Below are 23,262 nucleotides of genomic sequence, written 5' to 3'. Positions count from 1 at the left end.
AGACCTACAGAAAGCCACATTGTCGCCATCTCGGACGAAGAAAACGAACCTTCCGAGAGTTCTGGCATAAAGGGCTTAGTAATTGCGTAAGTTGATACCCGTTCCGAGGAAGACGAGATGTCCAGCCTAAGATCGCTGATGACCAAGAGGGGTATGCAAGCTAGCAAAAAGGATACAGTTGGATCTCAACCCCCTCTTAAGCTGCCACCACCTCTTCCTCCTTTCGACCCTAAGATTCCTGTTCCCGACACCAAAAAGAAAAGGAAAAACAAGGCCGAGGAGACAGAAGTGGTGCAACAGAAGAAGCCTAAGCAACAACAACAACAACAGGTTGTCAAGGGTAGAACACGTGCCCCTTCTGTAGAGAGTGGGGAAAGCCACAATCAGGCCGAAGTGCACCGCACACAGGCCAATTGGTCCCCTGCAATGGAATTAGATGGGGCTCCAATTCCTTACCACTCTACCATCAGGGCGTTCCAGCAAGGACATGCCCACCACCTGGCTAACGCTCTAAAGCAACCTATTCTTTTACCAAAGGACATGGAGGCTCTAGACAAGATAAGCAAGCCACACCTTTTCCTCTCCCTGAAAAGGGATTTAGCTTTGGTACATGTCATCCAACCATTACTTCCTCGCTATATTACTTCTTTCTTCTCTTTTTTTTTTTTTTTATCTCTTTGCATAAAAATCTTTCCAATAGTACTGTTCTATTGCTCCTACCATGATGCATCTGTTTGACATCTCCATGCAGGCCATTCAAGAGGTTTTTACTGCTGAGAAATGGGTGGATGATAGTCAGAACCAGGCCCAAGCTGAACTCCAGGTTAGAGTTGAAACTGAAAAGGCTTTAGGCTATGCCGAGGCAGAGAAAGAGGATTTGTCCAAAAAATTGGCAAACAAGAAGAAAGAGAGAAATAGTGCCGAGGCTGAACTCAAAACTACCAAGGCTCAAGTGGAGGGGCAACGCAAACTGCTACGCCAAAAAGGAAAGGATTTTTCCAAAACCCAGCAGGAAAATTTAGACTTAAAGAAGGAGCTTGCTCAAGCCAAAGAAGAGGCTCTCACCCTCAGGGAGACCATGGAGGCTGCCAAGAAGGCTTCTTACGACGAAGGGGTTGAGGCAACAGAAACTCACTTAACCGAGGAGCTGGCAGAACTATGTAGGGAGTACTGTCAACAAGTTTGGGCAGAAGCCCTAAATGTGGCAGGAGTCCCGGCTACTTCTACATAGAGGAAGGCAGAAAACATTTGGATTCCTCAGGACATCTGAGCGATTGAAGACCTTCCTCCGATATCAACTACCTCTGAGACAGTGCCTTTGATAGCGCCATCTCCAATTCAAGAGCCTATTCCATCTCCTAAAGAATTTGTTGATTCTGACAAAGAGAAGGAACAAGGTGACAAGGCTGAGAAGCGCCTAAGTGAACATGCTGAGCCAAATGCTCCTCCACCAGAGGTGAAGGACAAAGGAAAACAAGTCCAAGCCTCGTCTGAAGGTGAGCCTAAGCAGACAGGGGAGGAGGACAAAACGAAAGAAGCTGCAAAGAAGTCTAAACAAGACCCTCCACCTAAACCCAAGGCATAGGCCATCTAGGACTTTATTTTAATCCTTTTATTTGAGAACTTCATTTCCCATGTACCCACTGATAGAATCAATGACAAATTAAAAGGATTGCTCTTTAATTTATTACCGATTTCCTTTACTAAAATGTTTATCTCTTTTACCTTAATGCAAATTACAAGCATAGCATAACTGACTTAGTATCCCAATGTACAGGGAAATCTTTATAATGCCTCAGTCAATACTAGTAATCCGACATGAAACTATGCTCACTTTATCAACTTTAATCATTAGCAGATAACTTATGTGTTGAAATTGTAATATTCGAAGTGCAATAACATATAGTTAAATATGTATGAATATATCTGAACTTAAAACGAGAAAAATACAGTTTAAGACTTGGTTTGATGTCTAATTTGGCCTAAGAGCCCAAGCATATCCAAATTCATGTCTAATATATGAGAGGATAAACTGAAATGTTTGATACTCAGAAAAATGAACTGAAATGTTAATTTCCCCAAAGTAGATGATCTGAGGACCAGACGTAACTAAGGTTCTGTTTAGTACTTAATAAAATATCAATTTCCACTAGGTATGTGGTCCAAGGAGTCAAGCATGACCAAGTTTTTGTTCGATACTTATAAAAAGGAACTGAGATGTTAATTTCCTCAAAGTAGATGATCCGAGGACCAGACGTAACTAAGGTTCTGTTTAACACTTAATAAAATATCAATTTCCACTAGGTATGTGGCCCGAGGAGCCATACATGACCAAGTTTCTGTTTGATACTTATAAAAAAGAACTGAAATGTTAATTTCTCCAAAGTAGATGATCCGAGAACCAGACGTAACTAAGGTTCTATTTAACACTTAATAAAATATCAATTTCCACTAGGTATGTGGTCCGAAGAGCCATACATGACCAAGTTTCTGTTTGATACTTATAAAAAGGAACCAAATCATAACACAATAACAATAGAACAAAAAACGACAAAAGTGTCTTTCATTAATAGTACCTTCGTAGGTTATTTACATTCCATAGACGTTGTACAACTTTTCATCTAAGTCTGCTAGACGATATGCCCTTATGCCCGCTACAGAAATAATTCGATATAGTCCTTCCTAGGTAGGTCCTAGCTTTCCCGATGCTGGGTTCTTGGCTGTACCCAAGACCTTCCTTAATACTAAGTCTCCAGGTGCAAGTGGCCTTAGCTTCACATGAGCATCATACCCTCGTTTGAGCTTATGCTGATAATAAGCTAGCTGAACCATGGCGGCCTCTCGCTGTTCCTCAACTAGATCCAGGCTTTTCTCTAGCAAACCATCATTATTGCTTGGGATGAAAGAGCTTGTCTTCAACGTTGGAAACCCAATTTCCAAAGGGATCACGGCCTCGGCCCCATAAGTCATGGAGAAGGGCGTTTCTCCCGTGGATCTTCGCGGTGTAATCCGATATGTCCACAGAACATGTGGCAACTCTTCCACCCACCTTCCCTTCGCATCATCCAGCCTCTTCTTGAGTCCACTTACTATAACTTTGTTAACTGCCTCAGCCTACCCATTTCTTTGCGGATAAGCTGGAGTAGAGTATCTATTCGTGATACCTAGGTCACAACAGTATTTTCTGAAGACCTTACTATCAAACTGCAGGCCATTATCTGAAATAAGAGTATGAGGTATCCCAAACCTAGTGATAATGTTCTTCCAAACAAACTTTTTTGCATCCACATCTCTAATGTTTGACAAAGGCTCAGCTTCAACCCACTTGGTAAAGTAATCGGTCCCTACGAGCAACCATCTTTTATTTTTCACAGCCTTTGGGAAAGGCCCTACTATATCCAATTCCCATTGAGCGAACGGCCAAGGACTAGACAAAGGATTAAGTACACCACTGGGCTAATGGATATTAGGAGCAAATCTCTGGCATTGGTCACATTTTCTCGCGTAATCTTGAGCCTTTCTCTGCATATTGGGCCACCAATATCCCTGGGTCAGAGCTTTATGAGTTAAAGACCTTCCTCTTGTATGCTTCCACAAATCCCTTCATGTAACTCCTCCAACAATGACTCCTTTGCTTTAGGGTGTATACACAGCAAGTACGGCCCAGAAAAGGAGCGTTTATACAGCTTCTGATCCTCGGACAACCAGAAGCGAGGCGCCTTTCTACGAACTTTATCTGCCTCAGATCTCTCCTCGGGCAGGACATCGTTCTTAAGAAAGGATATTATGAGGTCCATCCAACTAGGTCCGAACCTAACTTGATGAATATGGACAGCACCAGAAGCTGTCCGAGCAGGTTTCAACAAATCTTCAACGAGAATGACTCGGGGCAAACCTTGAGCGGAAGATGTTGCAAGTGTGGCTAATGAATCAGCATGTGTGTTCCCACTCCTAGATATATGCATCAAGGTAAAAGAGTCAAGTTTGGATTGTAAACACCTGACCGAGGTCAAATATTCTTGCATTCTTGGATCCCTAGCCTCTAATGTTCCCATCACTTGGCCCACGACTAATTGAGAATCCAATAACATTTGAACTGACTTTCCCCCTATTTTCTGAACCATATCCATCCCAACCAGTACAGCTTTGTATTCAGCTTCATTATTAGTAGCCGAGAATCCCAATCTCAACAATTTTTCAAAAGTAATTCCTTCAGGGGATACCAAAACTAGCCCCACACCTGATCCCCTTTGGTTCGCCACACCATCGATATACACTTTCCAAACCAGAAGTTCCCTGAACGAAATCATGCCAACTGATTTTCCATCCATGTGCAACCCCTTTGCATTCTCTTCTAATGAAGGTTCAGCAAACTCTGCCACTAAATCAGCAAGGACCTGGACCCTAATAGAAGTGCGAGGCATGTATTTAATATCAAAAGCTCCCAAGATAGTTCCCCACTTAGCTATCCTCCCCGAGTAATCAGCACTTCGCAATACCGACTTAAGAGGGAGTTGAGTCAAAACAACAATTGTATGGGATTGAAAATAGTGAGGAAGCTTACGCGTAGCATGCACTACGGCCAAGATCGCTTTCTCTAATGGTAAATAACGCACTTCAGCTTCATACAGAGATTTGCTCACATAGTAAACTGGTCTTTGTATACCACTATCGTCCCGTATTAAAACCAAGCTGACGGCGTGAATGGCCACTGCTATATACGCAAACAGGATTTCATCCACCTCTGGCCGAGACATGATGGGTGGTTGAGAAAGATACTTCTTAAGTTGTTGAAAAGCTAAGGCACACTCCCTGATCCATTCGAATCCCTTCCATTTATTTAGCAACTGGAAGAAAGTTCTACACCTATCAGCCGATCGAGAAATAAACCTGTTGAGAGTAGTAGTCATCCCCATTAGCTTCTGAACTTCCTTTGGATTCTGAGGAGGTTGCAAGCTATTAATTGCCTTGACTTGTGCCGAATTTACTTCTATTCCTCTATGAGTCACCATGTAGCCCAGGAATTTACCAGAACCTACGCCAAAAGAGCATTTAGAGGCGTTAAAGCGCAATTTGTACTTCCTGAGCGTTTGGAAGGATGTCATCTAAATCACGTGCATGGACACGACCTTGCTTTTCACCACCATGTCATCCACATACACTTCAATAGTCTTTCCTAGTTGCGACTCGAACATCCTGGTCATCATCCTTTGATAGGTAGACCCTGCGTTTTTCAAACCAAAAGACATCACCTTATAATGGTAATTCCCTGTAAGAGTAATGAAGGTTGTCTTCTCCTGATCACCCTGGGCCAAAGGTATTTGGTGATAGCCTTGAAAAGTATCCAAAAAACTTATTCGAGGATGTCCGACCGTAGCATCCACCAACTGATCTATGCAAGGCATCGAAAATGAATCCTTAGGACAAGCCTTATTCAGATCAGTGAAGTCCACACACACTTTCCACTTTTCGTTCTTCTTCTTCACCACCACAGTGTGAGCCATTATTCCGGATAAAAACTTCTTTAATTGCCCCAGCCCTTTTAAGCTTGAGCACCTCTTCCTTGACAATCTCGGCATGTTCTTTAGAAGAACGCCGAGGTGGTTGCCTCTTTGGGACAATAGTAGGATTGACGTTCAAATGATGGCAAATGAAGCTTGGGTCAACCCCAAGGGCCTCATAGGGATCCCAGGCAAATACGTCAATATTGCTTTTCAAAAACATAACCAATTCCACCTTCACTTGATGTGGTAGCCGAACGCCAACCTGAAAGAACTTTTCAAGATCATCACCTATAAGAAATCTTTCTAACTCTTCACATGTTGCTTCCTCTGCTGTCACCGCGCTGGGCGCATCCAAATACGTTAATTGCTATAAGTCCTCCGCAGCCAAGACTGAGGACTCTGGTTTGGCTTGATGCAATATTGTAGCCGATATGCATTGTCTTGCTACTGATTGGCTCCCAAGAATTTCTTCAATCAGTCCCCCCAATGGGAACTTCATCTTGACATGTAGAGTTGAGGAAACAGCACCCAGAGCATGCAGCCAAGGCCTCGCGACAATGGCCGTGTATGGGGAATAAGCGTCAACCACAATGAAATCCACATCAATTGTTTCCAGACCTAACTACACAGGCAAGCTAATCTGTCCCTTTGGTATGACAGTCTTTCCTTCGAAACTTATTAGTGGCGAATCATAAGCTGTAAGATCCTCGAGCTTTAAATTAAGCCACTTGAATAAATCAGTGATGCGAACCTCAATCGACACGCTTTGAGACCCAACAAAAATATTGGAATATTTAATACCAAATGATGCGAACCTCAACCGACACGCTTTGAGACCCAACAAAAATATTGGAATACTTGCCCAAGAAAGCTAAAATTCAGATTTTTGATAGAAACCCTGACCCAATGTTTATAATTAAAACGCGAACCAAAGGTATAAGTTGACCTTGACCCAATGATTATAAAGAATCACGAACCGAAGGTATAAAGTTTGAACGCCACAAGGAAGAATCCCTGATAAGTTCACAGTTCTTGAAGAACCAAAAGAAGAGCAAAGCCTCACTTTTTCTGATTTTTATTCAATAATATTATATGAAAAACGTTTACAGACTTAAGGGCCTATTTAAGAGCTCCATAAAACTTGACAGACAAGAAAATATATTCTAAAATAACTCCTAATTGATACCTTACCATATCTAGAATCAAATTTGACCTAAAAAGTATTAAATGCACTAAAAACAAGGAATTAAATCACCTAAACCTAAAATAACGGTTTTACATAAAAATACCAAAAATAATAAATTACAATAATTAAACAGTAAATTGTGTCCTACCTCAATCAGGGTACATAATATCCGCTCCACTACCCTGATCGACCATCACTCTCTTTACAACATAGCCCCTTATCCTCAGTGTAACCATCAAAGCATCGTCATGGGGTTGAATGGTCCCCACCTTATCTTCACAGAGAAGGCCAAAATAGGTGAAATACTTCCTTTAATTCTCTTCGGCTTCGAACCAGACTCCTCGGCAAGAACATGTGACACAGACATCACCCTAGTAGGACAAGAGCCAGTCCTGCTAAGAGTAGCGAAAATGACATTAATCGTTCCCAAGGGAGGCTGAGATGAGTTGTTCCTTTGATTACTCAGACCTGAATGGATTTCCTATCCATTGGGTTGATACAAGAATTGCTTCAACTTTCCTTCACTAACCAACTGCTCCAAATGGTTCCATAGCGTCCCGCAATTCTCGGTAGTATGACCCATGTCCTGATGATATTGACAAATGAGATTCTGATTCCGCTTCGTAGGGTCTCCAACCATCTTGTTGGGCCATTTGAAGTACGGTTCCTTCCGGATCTTCTCCAACAACTGGTGTACCGGTTCTCGGAATACGGTGTTGACTACTTGAGGAGGGGCTAAACCAGACTGCCCAGCAAAATCTCTCCTCGACCTGTTGTTATTGTATCTATCTGACCTGAAATCCCTTCTCTCTTGTGGGATAACATTCGCCTTCCCCCTACCTTGCTGTTGATCTTCCTCAACTCTTTTGTACTCGTCAATACGATCCATGAGCTGCCATACACTCCGTACAAGCTTTTTGGTCAGATATTTCCTTAAGTCATGATTAGTTGGGAGGCCCACCTTAAAAGTGTTAATCGCCACCTCGTCAAAATCGCCATCAATTTCATTAAACATCTCCCAGTATCTATCAGAATACGTTTTCAAGGTCTCTCCTTCCTTCATGGCCATAGACAATAACGAGTCCAAAGGCTGAGGAACTTTACTGCATGTAATGAACCGAGACCCAAATGTCCTAGTGAGCTCCATGAAGGAATCGATAGAACCCGCCTTCAGGCCGTTAAACCATCTCATAGCAACAGGTCCCAAGCTAGAGGGGAAGACTTTGCACATTAAGGTTTCATTCTTAGAGTGCACCGCCATCCTCTGATTGAAATGACTCACGTGCTCCACTAGATCTATTCTGCCATTATAGATGGTGAACATGGGCTGAGTGAACCGTCGTGGAAGCTTTCCTTTTTCGATCTTGCGTGAGAAAGGTGACTTGGTGATCTGGTACAGCACCTGGCTCATAGCATCGTTTCCCAAGCCCCTGGAGGAAGACTTTTTATCCCTACGACCAAGAAGATCATCTTTCTCGTACGAGAAAGTATCACTAGGAGAAATTTTGGACCTTGGCCTGTAACTACTGCCTTGGGAGCCCTCAAATGAAGGATTAGAAAGATATGGTGTTTGTCTCCGTCTAGCACGACGCAAGCTCTTCTTAAGGTGATCGATCTCCCTTTGCATGGCCTTTGCGTCGTCCTCATGGGGGATTCTGCTTCCATCCCGCGAATAACTCATATCGGTGTGCACCGTATGCACATTGCCCTCTAGATCCCTTTCCCGCTCAAGACGTTGGAAATGATCCTCACACTGGGACCCCTGAGACTTTGCATGATGCGGATCTGAACCTGCCATAGTATTCCAATTCCTTAAACACAAGATTTCCCACAGACGTCGCCAATTGTAAGTTCACAATTTGTACCCGGACCCAAATGTGTGATGGGCTTAGGCCCAAAGAGCCTTATGCAATAAAATTTATAGAGCGTGAGCTTGAAACCTAGGTTTCATAGATATTGGACAACAGATAAGCGGGCTAGATTGCTACTACCTACACAATCAATGGATAAGAATAACAGAAATTCTCCTCGGACATAAGCCGAGGGTGGCTTGTATTGCCTTTCTTTCTTTTAACAATAAATTACAATTGAAGAAGATCCCCCCCTTCCTTTTTCCTTCTCTTTTTCCTTTTATATCACTCTCCCTCTTTCCTTCACCTTCCACGTGTAATACAAATCAATGATCCAGATCTTTTTTTTTCTCCACCGCCCTCTAGAAGACCTCAAATAATAGCTGTAAGGCTAATTGGTACTATTTAGATGTCATTTCTCCATTAATGCGGCCACAGAGGTAGGTGCAGGGTCTTTAATACGGTAGTAGCAGCTTTTTTCCTTGATATTTCTCATACGTTCTTCCTCTCTATAACAGCGTGAAACATATCTTTACCCACCAAACTTTCCAGAATTCTCTCCTCAAACATCATAATGTGTCATACAATCTTTATTGGACTCAGCCAAGGAGATGCCTCTCCTCAAAGTACATCATCAACCTTTCCAGCAAAAGCTGACTTGTAGGCCTCAAAGGCTCTGCTCGGACAGACTTATACCACCAATATCAGGCCCAATGCCCAAATACGTGTTTTGACCATTTTACCCCCACAATTATATTGTTTTATCTTGCATTCAACACAAATAAGGAAATAAATAATAAATTACTCCAAAAACAAACCTAAATGTCGTGAACCATAATATATTTTTAGGTATATGATATATTGTTAAGAATGAATATATTGTTTTGTCCAATTTGAATATGATATGTGAAACCTTATTAAATTTAAAAATAAATAAATAAATTTTTAAAAAAAAACTCACTTTAGAAATGAGTTGGGTGGGTTGGATCTTTTTCTTCAAGTCCAAGTCTTGGTTCGGATCAGATTTTGCGAAGTCTACTTGGCATAATCCTAATTTAATTGTTCCAATATGTAAGGAGTGAAATTCAAATCATAATTTTACTTATAAAAGGGATGAGCTCCAAGGCTCTTAATAATTTCACACATGTTGATAGAATTTTAAATAAAATTTTTTAACTTGGTATGGAATTTTTTATTTTTTATTTTTATTTTTTATCTTTGTTTATTAAGCAAATGAGACAAACGTAAGTCCAAATTTAAGCTCGTTTGTTAAACGAATCAAGTTCAAATATAATAATTTGTTTGTAAATAAGCTCATGATACGAGACTTGATTTAAATATGTAGAATATTATAGTATATATTTATATGTAGATATGTATAAAATAAATATACCTACATAGACTTGATGTTGGATTATATATGTTTGTAAACAATTTTATAAAATATTGAGCTATTATTTAAAATTTTATTTATAATATAAATAATCCATTTCATAATAAAAATAATATAAAAATTTAACAATTGGTGAATCCAATTTTTATAAGTTCATAGTTTCTATCTACACAAATAAATATAATTTCAACTATAAATTAGTTTTTAATTATTAGTATACATTTGTGGTATGATAAAAAATTTTGATCAGGTGTTTATTATATATATTGAAAAAGATTCAATATGCGAGTAGTTCGTGGACAAATTTAAGCTTGTTCAATAAAATATGAACCACGCATGTAATCTTGCTCATTGATGAGCTTGAGCTCAATTTGTGTTCGAGAAAAGTATTAAATGATCGATCACAAACTTTGATTCCCATGTAATTCTTCTTCATTTTTCTTAGAACAGGTGGGGGTGGGGGGGAATTCAAACCTAACTTTTCTCTATATGGATAACTATGCAATATCTCTAAGTTAATAAGCTCTTGGCTGTGGAGCGTGGACTCATTATTTTCAATGTACGTTTCCTTAACATCTTCTTATTCCCAAGAGTAAAGTTGCCTGATTATATAAAAAATAAAAAAAAAAAGATTTAAAGTTGTCTTAACATTATAGTTTTCAAAGTGTTAAAAATTGGGTCGATTTTTGTGCAACCCACCACCTATGGTACGTTCGCGTTGGTCATGTATTTTCATTTAAGTAAATTATTATCTTATAATGCTAAATGGGAGAAGTGGCATAGCCACTATTAGATATGTGGGAGAAGTGGCATAGCCACTATTGAAAATGCTATTGTAAACATCATTTTCTTGTTCTTCTATTTTATTGTGCATCATTTCGGTTTGTCCTGTGTCATAATCATTTCTCTTTTAGAGTCCTACATAAACCTAACTTGGAAAGGGTACTATTACACTATGTTTGGTAGTGTGAGGGGGGGAAATGTAAAATTAAATTGCCCATAATGTCACAGATTTATAATGTGCCTTAACATTTTAAATAGATTCTATTTTTTAAAAGATTACAGTTATAAAGTGTTCCTCTATTACTTTTTATTTATTTATTTATTTATTTATTAATAACGAAAGTTAATTAGTCAAAATACCCAGGTGTAGTGTACCTCTATTACTATTATACAATTGAGAGAGAGAGAGAGAGAGAGAGAGAGAGAGCCTGCTAAATTATGCAATTTACATAGCAATTGTAGTCCATAAAACTCCCGAGACCAACTACCAAGCAAGCCTAAGGACCTCAGCCACTATCTTAATGAACAGAGACCAGATAAAATGTGTTTTAAGAGAATCTTGTATAAAAAATTCCACCCATCAGTCGCCATACTGAAAAGACTTGAGAACACCAAGAAGCTTCTGGAATGAAGACAGGTTTTTTCTATAACACTCCTCTGTACAATTATAGCTTGAAAGCAAGTTCTCTCTCCCATCTTTTGGGATTATATGGTATAATACTCACAATTTTGTTACCTTGGGGTAGTGGCAACTCATCACCGTGAGGGATCTTCTCATGCCAGACAAATTCATTCTCATGCTCGAATTTCCTAAGCATTTCAGAAACATCATCAATTTCCTTTCTGAACACTGATTTCCACGACTCTTCCCCTGGCATCTTCTTTGTAATGTTGCTCAGTGCAAGACGAAGAACTCCAACTGCAACCCCAACTTGGCCAGCATTCTTCAGATCATCAGCCAAAAATTTCTGACTTCTTAACTCATGCAGGGCATTGCAAGAAAATATAAATTCCTGCACAGACCAGAGAGAATCAATGACCATCTATCAACCACATAGTAAAAAGTCTACTATATATACTGCTCTCATCCACAAATGGAGAAAGATCACATGTATTGTGTGCCTGTGTATGTATAAGATTCTCTAAAACTTTTGAGTGCAAAATTAAAGAATATGTGAATTGCACCATCAAAGCCAAGAGGTTGCTGTATGAAAAGCGTAAAGGAACTGCAATAGTTCAATTAGTCTGGTATCAATATTATGAAAATAAAGAACTGCCACTTTCCTATGGATGATTAAAACCACTTTTCATTGGATCCAAGTACGAATCCAGCAATCAATAAACAGTATCAGCATAATTTATAATAATAATCAATAATAAAACCCTCCCTCACTGCATGCAGCTCAGAACTTGTAATATGCCACAAACTAAATGGGGTTCTTAATTATAATAAGTTCATGCAAAGATATCTGTCCCAAAGAGACGGAATAATCACCTAATAAATAAACAAGCTGGTAAGACATTCTCATAAAATGAAATAGATGGGATAATTTGATATGTACTTTGCAGAGGCTTATTTCATGACACTTGGAAAGTGCAGTTTCCTCTACGTTAGGTAAGTATCATAAATTCATCGAGTAGAAAACTCACAGACAAGGACAATCTAGAGATTGTTACAGCATGGTAAATTAGATACCAAGACAATCAACTTCCATGTTGTTCTCAGAATACTGAAAGAGAAACAGAGGAAGATAGTCAAAATGCTCAGCAAAGGAAACCATGCATAAGCATTCTTTTCCCCAATTAAATCAAGCCAGCCTTAACACCAAAACTAATCATTCGGAAGTTCTAAATGTTAGCAATTTAAAACAAAGTAAACTGACACAAACAAGATCCAATATTTTGCTCAACGAAGATTAGGCTCATAAACATATAGATTGGATCCAACTTGTCATTGACATGCAACTCTATGGGTCAGATGCTCAGGCTCAGCTGATAGAGTTTCTGTAGGCTGAACTTAAGTCAATTTGACTTGGAATGATTCAATAATGTGAATGGCCCAAAAGAACCAGCAAACTGTGCCACAAGATTACAAAAGAAAATGTAGATCCAAGCTTGTGAATAATGGTAATAAATGACTATGTAATAGTAAAAGGTTTCCCTACTTTCTATGGTTTTACTACTTTCATACTCCATTATTAACCTTCAAATTTCTCTTATATCCTCCTAAAAAGATGTGGAGAAAAATTATCTCAGTTAAGTTTTAATCCTGGTAGGTGTTGTGTAGCTGGATTCCATATAAAAGCAATACAGGCCACTCAAATACACATTATATTATGACACGAGTAACACCAAATAGCGATGGCAAATTCTGTTTTTACCCACAACATTCAGATCAAACAAGGTCCAAACAAAAAGTTCTCATTAAAAAAGTTCAAGTTTAAACGGTTTGAGCTATTGAACATATAAATCACTTTTCGTTCTGAATCATTCAATTCAAAAAAATCAACCCATCTATCAAATTCTCAATGTACTTTCTTGCCCATTAAAAAGAATAGCACACAGAGAATCCAAATCCAAGGTACATATAGAGCAATGCGAGTTCATATAGTCAATCATTTATTTCTAAATCAAGCACATCACTGGTGGAGTTGGTTTTTTCAGGGACTGAAGGGAGGGGAGGGGGGGTGGGGAAATCAGTAAATTATATATATATATATATATATATATATAGTAGAAAAATTACAGGAGGGAAGGGGGTGTTTTAAAAAGCCAGTGGACCCCCCTCCCTCTCCAGTGAAGCACATGTTTCTGTGCATACTGTATAGTTTGTGTCTTTATAACTGAGCTAAGATTTAGGGTGGAAACACAGTTGAATGGTGGGTTTACGCAAGTGAAAGCTATATTTATCACTAATAACTTGGCAGATCATATAACTTTCAACTAGCCATAGTTACCCATATATATAATGGGTACAGTTAATAAAACATCTCAGATTACCTCAAAGGTGCCTGTCTTTTTTGGGGTAATTCAGCTTTTGTTTATTGAAACAAACACAGATTACAAAGGGAAATCTCAAAATAAACCAGCATAGGAAAACCTCCCTGCTACAGCAACCAAAAAACAAAACTAACTATAAAACCAAAGCAAGCCAAAACAAATGGCAAAGAAAAACAAACTAACAACTGCACTAACAACTAAACAAAACATCTATAAGGCATCCAAACCAGCACCTTTAGCACAGTAGCACATAGACTAGCACTTTGGCAAAACACAACAGCACAGAATTCCAAAGATCAAACTAAAATACTACTTGGATCAATCCCCCAATTACAACAGGTGGTAGCATTCAAAACTGACTTCTTGAACATGGTTTTGTGATGCAGATGTGGAGCAAATTTTTCATATTCAGTTGTTGTTACTTTGTTTTTAGGCTGTGACAGGTTTGAAGGTCAATGTGCAGAAGAGTTAAATAGTTCCAATAGGGGAGGTAGATGATGTGCATGCCCTGGCTGAAATTTTGGGCTGCAGAGTTGGAACTTTGTCTATGTCTTATCTTGGCATGCCGTTGGGGGCTTTGCATAATTCTCCTTCAATTTGGAATCCTATCTTGGAAAAAATTGAGCGGAAGTTGGCCGGGTGGAAGAAGTTGTATTTGTCTAAGGGAGGTAGATTGACGCTACTTAAGAGTACGTTATCTAGTCTTCCTACTTAGTTTCTATCGCTATTCACCATTCCTACCTATGTGGCTAATAGAACTGAAAAGTTGCAAAGGGATTTTCTATGGGGTGATAGCAAGACTCATCTGATAGGATGAGATAAAGTTTGGGCGCCTATAGCCAACGGTGGTTTAGGTATAAGGAAACTTACTAGTTTCAATAAGGCCTTATTGGGGAAATGGCTGTGGCGGTTTGGGAAAGAGGAGAATCGGCTATGAAGGAGGGTCATAGCTTCAAAGTTTGGGAAAGAGTGGGGGGGATGGACTAAGTTAGGTAGGGGAGTTCATGGGTGTGGTTTGTGGAGAGGTATTCGTATGGACTAGGAGGATTTTAGCAAAAATGCTAATTTTGTTGTTAGGTTGGGGAATAGAGTGAGATTTTGGCAGGATGGGTGGTATGGGGATCAACATTTCCAATTGGCTTTCCCAAGGTCATATGGTATAGCTATTGACAGGGAAGCCTCTGTAGAAGCTTCTTTGTCAAGGCAGGAGACGGAGGATAGAAGAATTTGGGATGTTCATTTTATTCGGGAATTTAATGATTGGCAGATGGATGAAGGGCTACATTTTCTTCGTATCTTGGGAGCCAATAATCCTTCAATGGATGTTATAGACTGGTTGAGATGGAAGTTGAAGCCTAATGGGGATTTTGACATCCAGTCGTATTATAACAAGTTGCGGGATTCTCCCTCAGTTGTTTTTCCTTGGAAAGGTATATGGAGAGTTAAGGCCCCTAGGCATGTTTCTTTCTTCGTTTAGTGTGTAGCTTGGAATAAGATCCTAACAAGTGATAACATGAGATTGAAGGGCTTGGATTTTGTTAACAGGTGCATTATGTGTTGACACTGTGGGGAGACGATGGACCACTTACTTCTTCATTGCGAGATGGCTTATTGGTTGTGAAGCTTTATTTTTATAACTTTTGGAGTGTCGTGGGTCATACCTAGATCGATTCCAGATTTGCTTTTTGGCTGGTGGAATTAGTTGGGGATGCATTCGTCTCAAATCTGGAATTTATTTCCGTTATGCATACTATGGTGTCTTTGGAAGGAATGGAATCGACAGACTTTTAAGGATTTGGATAGTTCCGGTGATCAGATGCTTGCTTCTTTAGTGGAACTCTCTTTGATTGGTCTCGGGCTTGGGGACTCACAACTAGTAATTCTCTCCCTTCTTTTCTTAGCTCACTTTCTCTTTTGTAAATAATCTGTTGCTTGCTTTTCTTCTATGTATTTTCTGTTTTTTTTTTTTCTTGTAATTTTCTGGTTTGCTCTGTGCTTTTCATGCATAGAGTAGCCTTTCGTATATCATTCTTACTTATCAAAAAAAATAAACTTGGTTTTAAACCCCAGCCCAGCTTTGACATCCTTAATGACACTTCTCTTTAGGTACTCTTTAGCCAAAATTCTTTCTTCATGAACTATGGCATTCCTTTGCAACCAAATGTGGTAGACCATTGCCCACCAAGCAAGAGCAAGTTTGCAAGCTATTACTCTTAGCCCCTTCCTTTTTAACTCTCTAGCCCCCCAAGCAATCAAGTCCTCCCATAAACTCAGCATTTGAAACTAGATGCAACTTCATCATGTCATCCCAAATTCTTCTAGTGAAAGAACATTCAAAGAAGAGATGATCTCTACTTTCAAGACAATTTCTACAAAAATACACATAGGCTATCATCCAAGTATCCCCACTTGGCCATTCTATCTCATGTAGACAGCTTGTTGATTACAACTAACCAACCAATAAACGAATGCTTCGGGATAGTTAAATGGAACCAAAGCAGCTTCCACCACTCAACTTCACTATATTTATCTCTAATCTCAGCATAACTTGCAGCACAAGAAAACTTCCCAGATTTAGTAGCTTGCCAAAGGGCTTTATCCTCATCTCTAAGCTCAACAAGGAATAGTTGACTCTGAATGGTTACAAGGGCATCAGATCTAGCAAGCCTCCAATTCCATGTCTTATCTTTCAACACAGAATCCACTTTAGCTTCAGGATTACTTGTAGCATCATAAATGACACGAAAGCCATATCTTTGAACCAATACCCCAGCAGGATGCCAAAGGTCATGCCAAAGAAATATAGTTTTTCCATCCCCCACCTCAAACCTGATAAACTTCCTTACTTCATCCCTCAAATTAAGAATTGCTCTCCAACTCCAGGTACATTCTTGTGGAATTTTTACAGTCCAAAAACACTTACCTTTGAGAAGATTTGCATGAATCCAAGCCACCCAAAGAGATCCAGCATTAGTAAACACGCTCCAAATGTGTTTCGTTATAGCAACTCTTTGCAATCCCAGCCCTTCCTCTCTTTTAGGTAAACAAACTTTTTCCCATGCTACTTTAGTTTTCCCTTTGCTAGTACCCGGCCCTTGCCACAAGAAATGATTGAAATTTGTCTCTAGAGTCTTGATGACCTTCTTAGGGAGAATAAAGTTACTTGATTAAAATCTTTGTATACAATATGGAACAGAGTAAAGGAGTTGTAACCTGCCAGCAAAAGATAGTTTCCTTCAAGAGCATGATTTGATTCTACCTTGAATTTTATCAATAAGTGGCTGACAGTCCTTCAACCTTAATCTACCAGAGATAAGAGATAATCCCAAGTATCTAACTGGAAGAGTACCCTACTTAAATTGCAACACATCCAGAATTTGCACTTTTACATCTTGAGGCACAGCTAAGAAAAAAATTCACTCTTGCTTGGATTTATATCCAAACTAGAGGCTACTTATAAATTCTTCAAGGCCCTCTATTACTAGATTTATTGTGGGAAGATCAGCAACAGTAAATTTGAGGTCATCAGACATACATCCATTACACCATTAAGCCATGCCCTCTAGGACCTCTACTAAATCACAGGCCACCATATCTTTTTTAACTTCCTCAATCAACCCTTTGGGCCTTCCTTGCAAAGCCTCACTTAACATCTAGGAAGCACGGACACAGACACAGACATGGGTACAACACAATGACGAGCGATTTCTAAAAAATTATAACATGAAATAGCCGGTACGACACTGGTATTATACAAGTACAACCCGAATACGAAACGAGTACGGCACCCTAAATGAAGTGCATGCTTCCAAGCTTAGCATTGCCCATAGTCAACCCATATTAGGTGACCATTCCTCTACGTGTCCCCAAATTGCACTACTAACATTTTGCAAATGCATTCATTTATTATTTTTAATAAATTACTATTCTATCCCTTATTGTTTTGAAACTTGTTATTTCGGCTCATGCTCAAACGGTAGACCTTCTTCTTCTTCTTCTTTTTTTTTTTGTTTTTTTTACTACCTACCATTTCGGACCACAAAGCACAGCTAACCATAGAGACATCTTATCATATATTGCTCGTAGTTTCTTGAGCAAATTTTTTTTAATGGACGTAATAGTTAGTTTGGCATTGCCTTTCCGCCACAATTCCTTCTGATAGAATCACAATGTAAGATCACTAGCATTGGGGGTGTAAAAGCCCCTCAATTGCTATTTTAGCAACCAAGACCCAGAAATAGAGCTTCATCCAGGTGTGGGAATGCAAAATTTTTTAACATCCGTAAACAGTAAGGTTGTGTATATACAACCTTACTGTTAATCAGATGTTAACCAAAAATAATATATTTTATTCCTTTTTTTTCTCTCTCTTCTCAATCTGCGTTCTCTTTCTCCCTTCTCCCTCCTCCCTCCTCCCTCAGCCCCTCTCATTCTCTGCAGCCCCGGAATCCTTCTTTCTTTGATTCCTTCTTCCTTTGTTTTCTTCACTTGTAGATTATAGTTTGCTCACTGTAATAGAAATAGATAGTTGTGGTTGTCGTTTGGTGGGTTTGGGTCGAAGTTTAGTTGGCGTTTGGGTAGGATTTGGGTGGTGTTTGGGTCGGCATTTGGGGTGGCGACTGGGTGGTGTTTGGATCGGCATTTAGGGTGGCGATTGGGTGGTGTTTGGATCGGCGTTTAGGGTGGCGATTGGGTGGTTTTTGGGTTGGCGTTTGGGTGGAGATTGGGTCGGAGTTTGGGTCAGCGTTTGGGGTGTTGGATTTAGGTCCGATGGTTGTGATTTGTTCCAATGGGTTTGTGGTGGATGGGTCATGATGAAAGCAATTGCTTGGTGGAGAGGAGCAAAGGTCGGTAATAGTGTTGTTAAAAGCGCGCTTAAAGCGTGCTTAAGCGCAAAGCATAAAGCACACAGCCCTTGGGGCTTTTTCCCTCTAAAGCGAGGCGCCCTCACAAAAGCGAGCCTTTAGAGCTTTTTTATTAAGCGCAAAGCGCGCTTTTTTGAGCTTTTTGTAATATATTTATTTTTAAATCCTAATTTGATTTTTAGTCATTAGATCTAAATATGTTTGATATAAGCCACTAATTTAATATATAAAAACTAATAGTGTGGTGTGCTACCATACACCTAATAGATGATAGCAATGAGTGGTTGACTAGAAGAGTAGGAGAAGATGAACTTGATGAATTTGCTAAAGAAGATCTTGTGTTTGGTAATGATAATTTGACATGGGGTAGTGTTGCTAGAGCTTCTGGAGTTGAAGAAGAAATATTCAACTTGAGATCAAAAATGGGGCCACTAGGGCTAGCAACAGGTTGAAGTTCTAGTTCACAACATGCTCCTCATGATGGAGATGAAGATGATGAGGAAAATGATGTGGGCTACAAATCTTGTGATGACAATGATGATGGTCCCTTGCTTAATAAGGATGATGATGATTATGTAGATTAGGATTGCATTGCATATTTGCATTGATTGTCCACCTTACTACACTGCTCTGATACCAAAACTAAAGTAGGACAACCACACTATTTCAATGAAGCAATTAAACAACAATAGAACAAAGGATAAACCTTCGGAGTCAGCACCTAAGGGTTGCTTAGAGTCAGCACCCAGCAAAACTGGAGTCGGCACTAGTATAAAAGAAACACACGTCTTTAATAATTCTCAAAAGCTGTCTTACAATAATAATAAAAAGTGCTTAAATAGCTACAATAAAATGCATAAAGAAACCCTAATTATTAAATGCTTGGATTTACTTCATCTCAAGCCCAATAACTAACAGGCTCCATCCATAAGGCCACAGATTGGGCAATCTTCTTTTTGCCCTTCCTCCCAGGATTCAGATCCTCTAGAGTTCCTAGGGTACTCTACCAAGTAGAGTTCATTAAATCCTAACCACTCTTTAATGATTTAATGGTCTAGATTCTGCCATGTCAGCATTTCATTAACAATCATCTTAATTGTTTTGTTTACAACATTATTTTATTATTTTAGGAATATTGTTAATAAAATGCTGACATGGCAGAATCTAGACCATTAAATCATTAAAAAGTGGTTAGGATTTAATGAACTCTACTTGGTAGAGTACCTAGGAACTCTAGAGGATCTGAATCCTTCCTCCCATATATGTGTATAATTGGGGGCTTGTACCTTGTGTTCGAACCTTGGGGAGAGAGAGAAAAAGGAAGAGAGGAAAGAGAAGTGAATTGTAAATATTATTTAATGTTGTAGTTTATATTATTTCAATGAATTATATGTAAAAATAGAAACTGAAGGTGAGTTGTAAAATGAGATGGTAAAATAGATAAAGTAGGTTTTGAGGATGTAAATCGGATGCTAGTGCTCTAAGAAAGCTAATTCTACTTTGATCACCTTATGTTATTTTCAGCTGGGAATGAAAGACCATTTGACCAATTTAGCTAAGTAAGAACTTCAATTGCGAGACAAAAAGCACAAAATTAATTTATGCTAAACCAAGAATCAGATATATCCAAAAAAATTTACCAATAACCTTACGTACCGCAAACCGTGAAGAAATGTCTTTGCACTCTCTAGTCTCTTTATATAAAATGTCATAGGCCTCATCAAGTAACTGTGTAACACCGTAGTGTAACTTTGCCAAGAGCCCTACAGTAGTCCTTTTTTCTTCAGCCTTCCTGATAGTTACTGCCTATTACATTTGCATGATAACATCAATTATCACAAAAAGGCACCTGATCATAACACTTTATTATGAGAAAATAAACACCTCCCCTTTTTAAGTATTAATATTTCAAAAATGGTTCAACAAATTTCCAAGCCATGATTCTCTGATGAATATCCAAAAAGGAAAACAAAAATTGACATCCAAATCACTAACCTGGGCCTCTGCCATACAAATGAGGCTCATGACAGTGGACACAGATGAGATCGCTTCTGGTGGTCTTTCTGCAGGCAATGCAGGCTCTAACATGGGAAGAACCTCATGAGCCAGATGATGATAAACTCCAGCAGCTTCTCTGAATAAGGTGGCAGACTGCACCAAATCTATGACAATGCAAAGGAATTAATTAAAACTATAGCCACTGCACACGTTTAAGTGTGATAAGAAGGTGATGGATTACTGCATACCTGTTGGCAGAACTTCCAGAGCCCTCTCTCGAAGGATTGCACCATAAAGAAAAAGGGTCATACCAAGCTCAAACCGTAAGCTATCAATTTGAAAAAATCTTGGACCCCTAAGGTTAAAGAAAGAAGATGAACTCAGAGAACTAGCCCATCGTATCTTCAGATCTGAAGTCCATTGAAACATCTTCCAATTGCTACTAACCAAATCTGCATGGAAAATCAAATTTTCCAGTAACGGCAGATACTCTTCAAGCTTGTGAAGGTCCTGATGCATTTAAAAATAAAATAAAGAATAGAATAAGCATGACACACTTAATTCTACCAAAGACTGATAACTTTTTTTTATAGGTAAGAACAATAATATTATAAAAAAGACTACTTCACGCTAAAACAAACACGAAGCAGACAAAAGGAATATAGCAAAGACAAAATACTTATGTACAAAAAGAAAGAGACTATAAAAAAGGGAATGGATTCACAAGATGTGACTCCCCACACACAGGACTAATCGAACAAAGTGCCTACAAACGAGGGAAGAAGCCGATCAGCCGTGCACTCCAATCCCTCAAAAGTGTGCCTATTATGCTCCCTCCAAATGGTCCACATGAAGCACAAAGAAAACAAGTTCCAAATTTCGAGGAGTGTTTCCCCACCCAAAAAACAAATTAACCACAGTCCCTGGTAAGATCCAATAGAGCCCAAGAGTGTTGAAAACCCTACACTGAAAAGGGATCCACTACAACGGCACATACAACACAAATCCACTAAAAGAACACCGCTTACTTCTGCCAGAGACTGATTAGTCTTACTAATGGCATGCAAACCAAACAAATGAATCATCGAGTAACATTACTACATTGTCAGAAGTTACACGAATGTTTTAACATATCACCAAGTGGACTTAAATAAACATATATTTGTTTTAGGGAAAAAAAAGACTGCTTCATGTACAAAGAAAACAAAATTGAAAATTACAGAGAAAAAGCAGTATGCACAAAAAGAAAGAAAACGAGTCTATACTATACTATGGACTCGAATAAAGAAGTAGTAACTGTTACTGTTGTTGCTGCTGCTGTTGCTATGAATTGAGTCCCTGTAAACCGACAGACAGAGGTTGGATAAAATGAATGACAGTTGGGGATACCTGCTGAAGGGGAGATGTGAAGCCACCATACATTTCTCTGGCAATAGCCTCCGTAACAAAACTGCTCTCATTGATAGACTCTTCAATCACTCTCCGCTTTGAGCTCACTTCTTTCAATTGCTCCAGCGTTGCAGAGTCACGCGCAGCATATACATCCTCAAACACCATCTGATTTTAATTAAACACTTTCAATTCAATTCATATAAAAACCCTAATTTTATTATTCAATTTTTTAATTTTTACCTTCTTAGTTTTCATCTTGACCAGGTCGGGAAACTGGAGCATCATCTTTTCACACTCTGATCTGATTATTGTTTCTCCGAGCACAGATACGAAGAACAAGCACTATTATTATTATTATTATTATTGAATATGCGGAAGCATTGTTATTCTGAGATGGGATAAAAGTTTTGTGAGCAGCAGTAGGAATATAATATGATCATAAATCCAACTCTGGCTTTGTGTTTGTGTTTGTGTTTGTGGTGTGGAGGAGGAGTGAGAGGAAGAAGTGAACCACTTTTGTTTTTCTTTAATTATTATCGTGTCCTGTCGTGTCGTTTTCAACTATTCTATAATTCAGTATTCACTGTTTCTTTCTTCTCTCGATTTCAGATTACTTCGTCGCCAAGTTTATCTCGACGTGAAAGTGGGCCTCCCGCAGTTTTTCATCAGACTCTTCCTTCGCTCCCTCATATAGTCATAGGGCCCACTCCATATCAACCATTTTTCTTTTTTCTTTTCCTGATGTTATCCCCATAGAAGTCAGAACAATAACAAACTGACTTCTTCTTCTGCTTCTTCTTTTTTTTACTTTTTAAGATTATTCTGGCACTACATAAAAATAAAAATGAAAAATAGAAAACCAAAACAACGACTTTTTGATTTTGTTGTCACTTTTATATGGTTCTAAAATTTCCAAGCTAACCATAATTTGGTTATGTTGATGCACATTTTTGCAAATTCGTATCCCAAAGTTCATGAGGAGTTGCCCAATAAAAAATAAGGCCTAAAGACCTACCAAATAAAAGAAATAAAAGTTTAAACTTACATTTAGGCTAAAAAAGAAATGCAAGTGAAAGACCTAGAGCAAAATTTAGATATTTTACAAAATATAGACTTTTTGCAGTATTCAGGTTTTTCGGTAGAATGACTTTGGCAAATTAAGGCAATTTGGGCCCAAAACCTTTTTGACCCAACAAAGGGTAGCAAGCCCATGAAGCCTATAATAACCTTATAAAAAGAAGAAGAGAAGCCAAATTTATCTTCAGTAAGAGACACGATGAAATAAAACCAA

General features: G+C 38.8%; 2 protein-coding genes across 2 annotated transcripts; both read right to left on the bottom strand.

Annotated features, from left to right (window-relative positions):
• Positions 1-3,566: 3,566 nt before the first annotated feature.
• Positions 3,567-8,488, bottom strand: LOC142605859 (uncharacterized). Its single transcript, XM_075777287.1, has 5 exons — positions 7,973-8,488; positions 7,220-7,460; positions 4,500-5,035; positions 4,224-4,397; positions 3,567-4,115 (listed from the first exon to the last, which is right to left on the bottom strand). The coding sequence occupies exons 1-5, from the start codon at positions 8,486-8,488 to the stop codon at positions 3,567-3,569; spliced, it is 2,016 nt and encodes a 671-aa protein (XP_075633402.1).
• Positions 8,489-11,145: 2,657 nt separating this feature from the next.
• Positions 11,146-22,605, bottom strand: LOC142607661 (uncharacterized). The gene is made up of 6 exons (XM_075779229.1): positions 22,212-22,605; positions 21,969-22,136; positions 20,828-21,089; positions 20,577-20,743; positions 20,238-20,387; positions 11,146-11,729 (listed from the first exon to the last, which is right to left on the bottom strand). The coding sequence occupies exons 1-6, from the start codon at positions 22,254-22,256 to the stop codon at positions 11,382-11,384; spliced, it is 1,140 nt and encodes a 379-aa protein (XP_075635344.1). The 5' UTR covers positions 22,257-22,605; the 3' UTR covers positions 11,146-11,381.
• Between the last annotated feature and the right edge of the window lie 657 nt (positions 22,606-23,262).

Source organism: Castanea sativa, chromosome 8 (assembly GCF_040712315.1).
Source record: "Castanea sativa cultivar Marrone di Chiusa Pesio chromosome 8, ASM4071231v1".
Classification (NCBI taxonomy): Eukaryota; Viridiplantae; Streptophyta; class Magnoliopsida; order Fagales; family Fagaceae; genus Castanea; species Castanea sativa.
The sequence above is the reverse complement of the archived record's forward strand: the minus strand, read 5'-3'. Positions and strand labels throughout refer to the sequence as shown.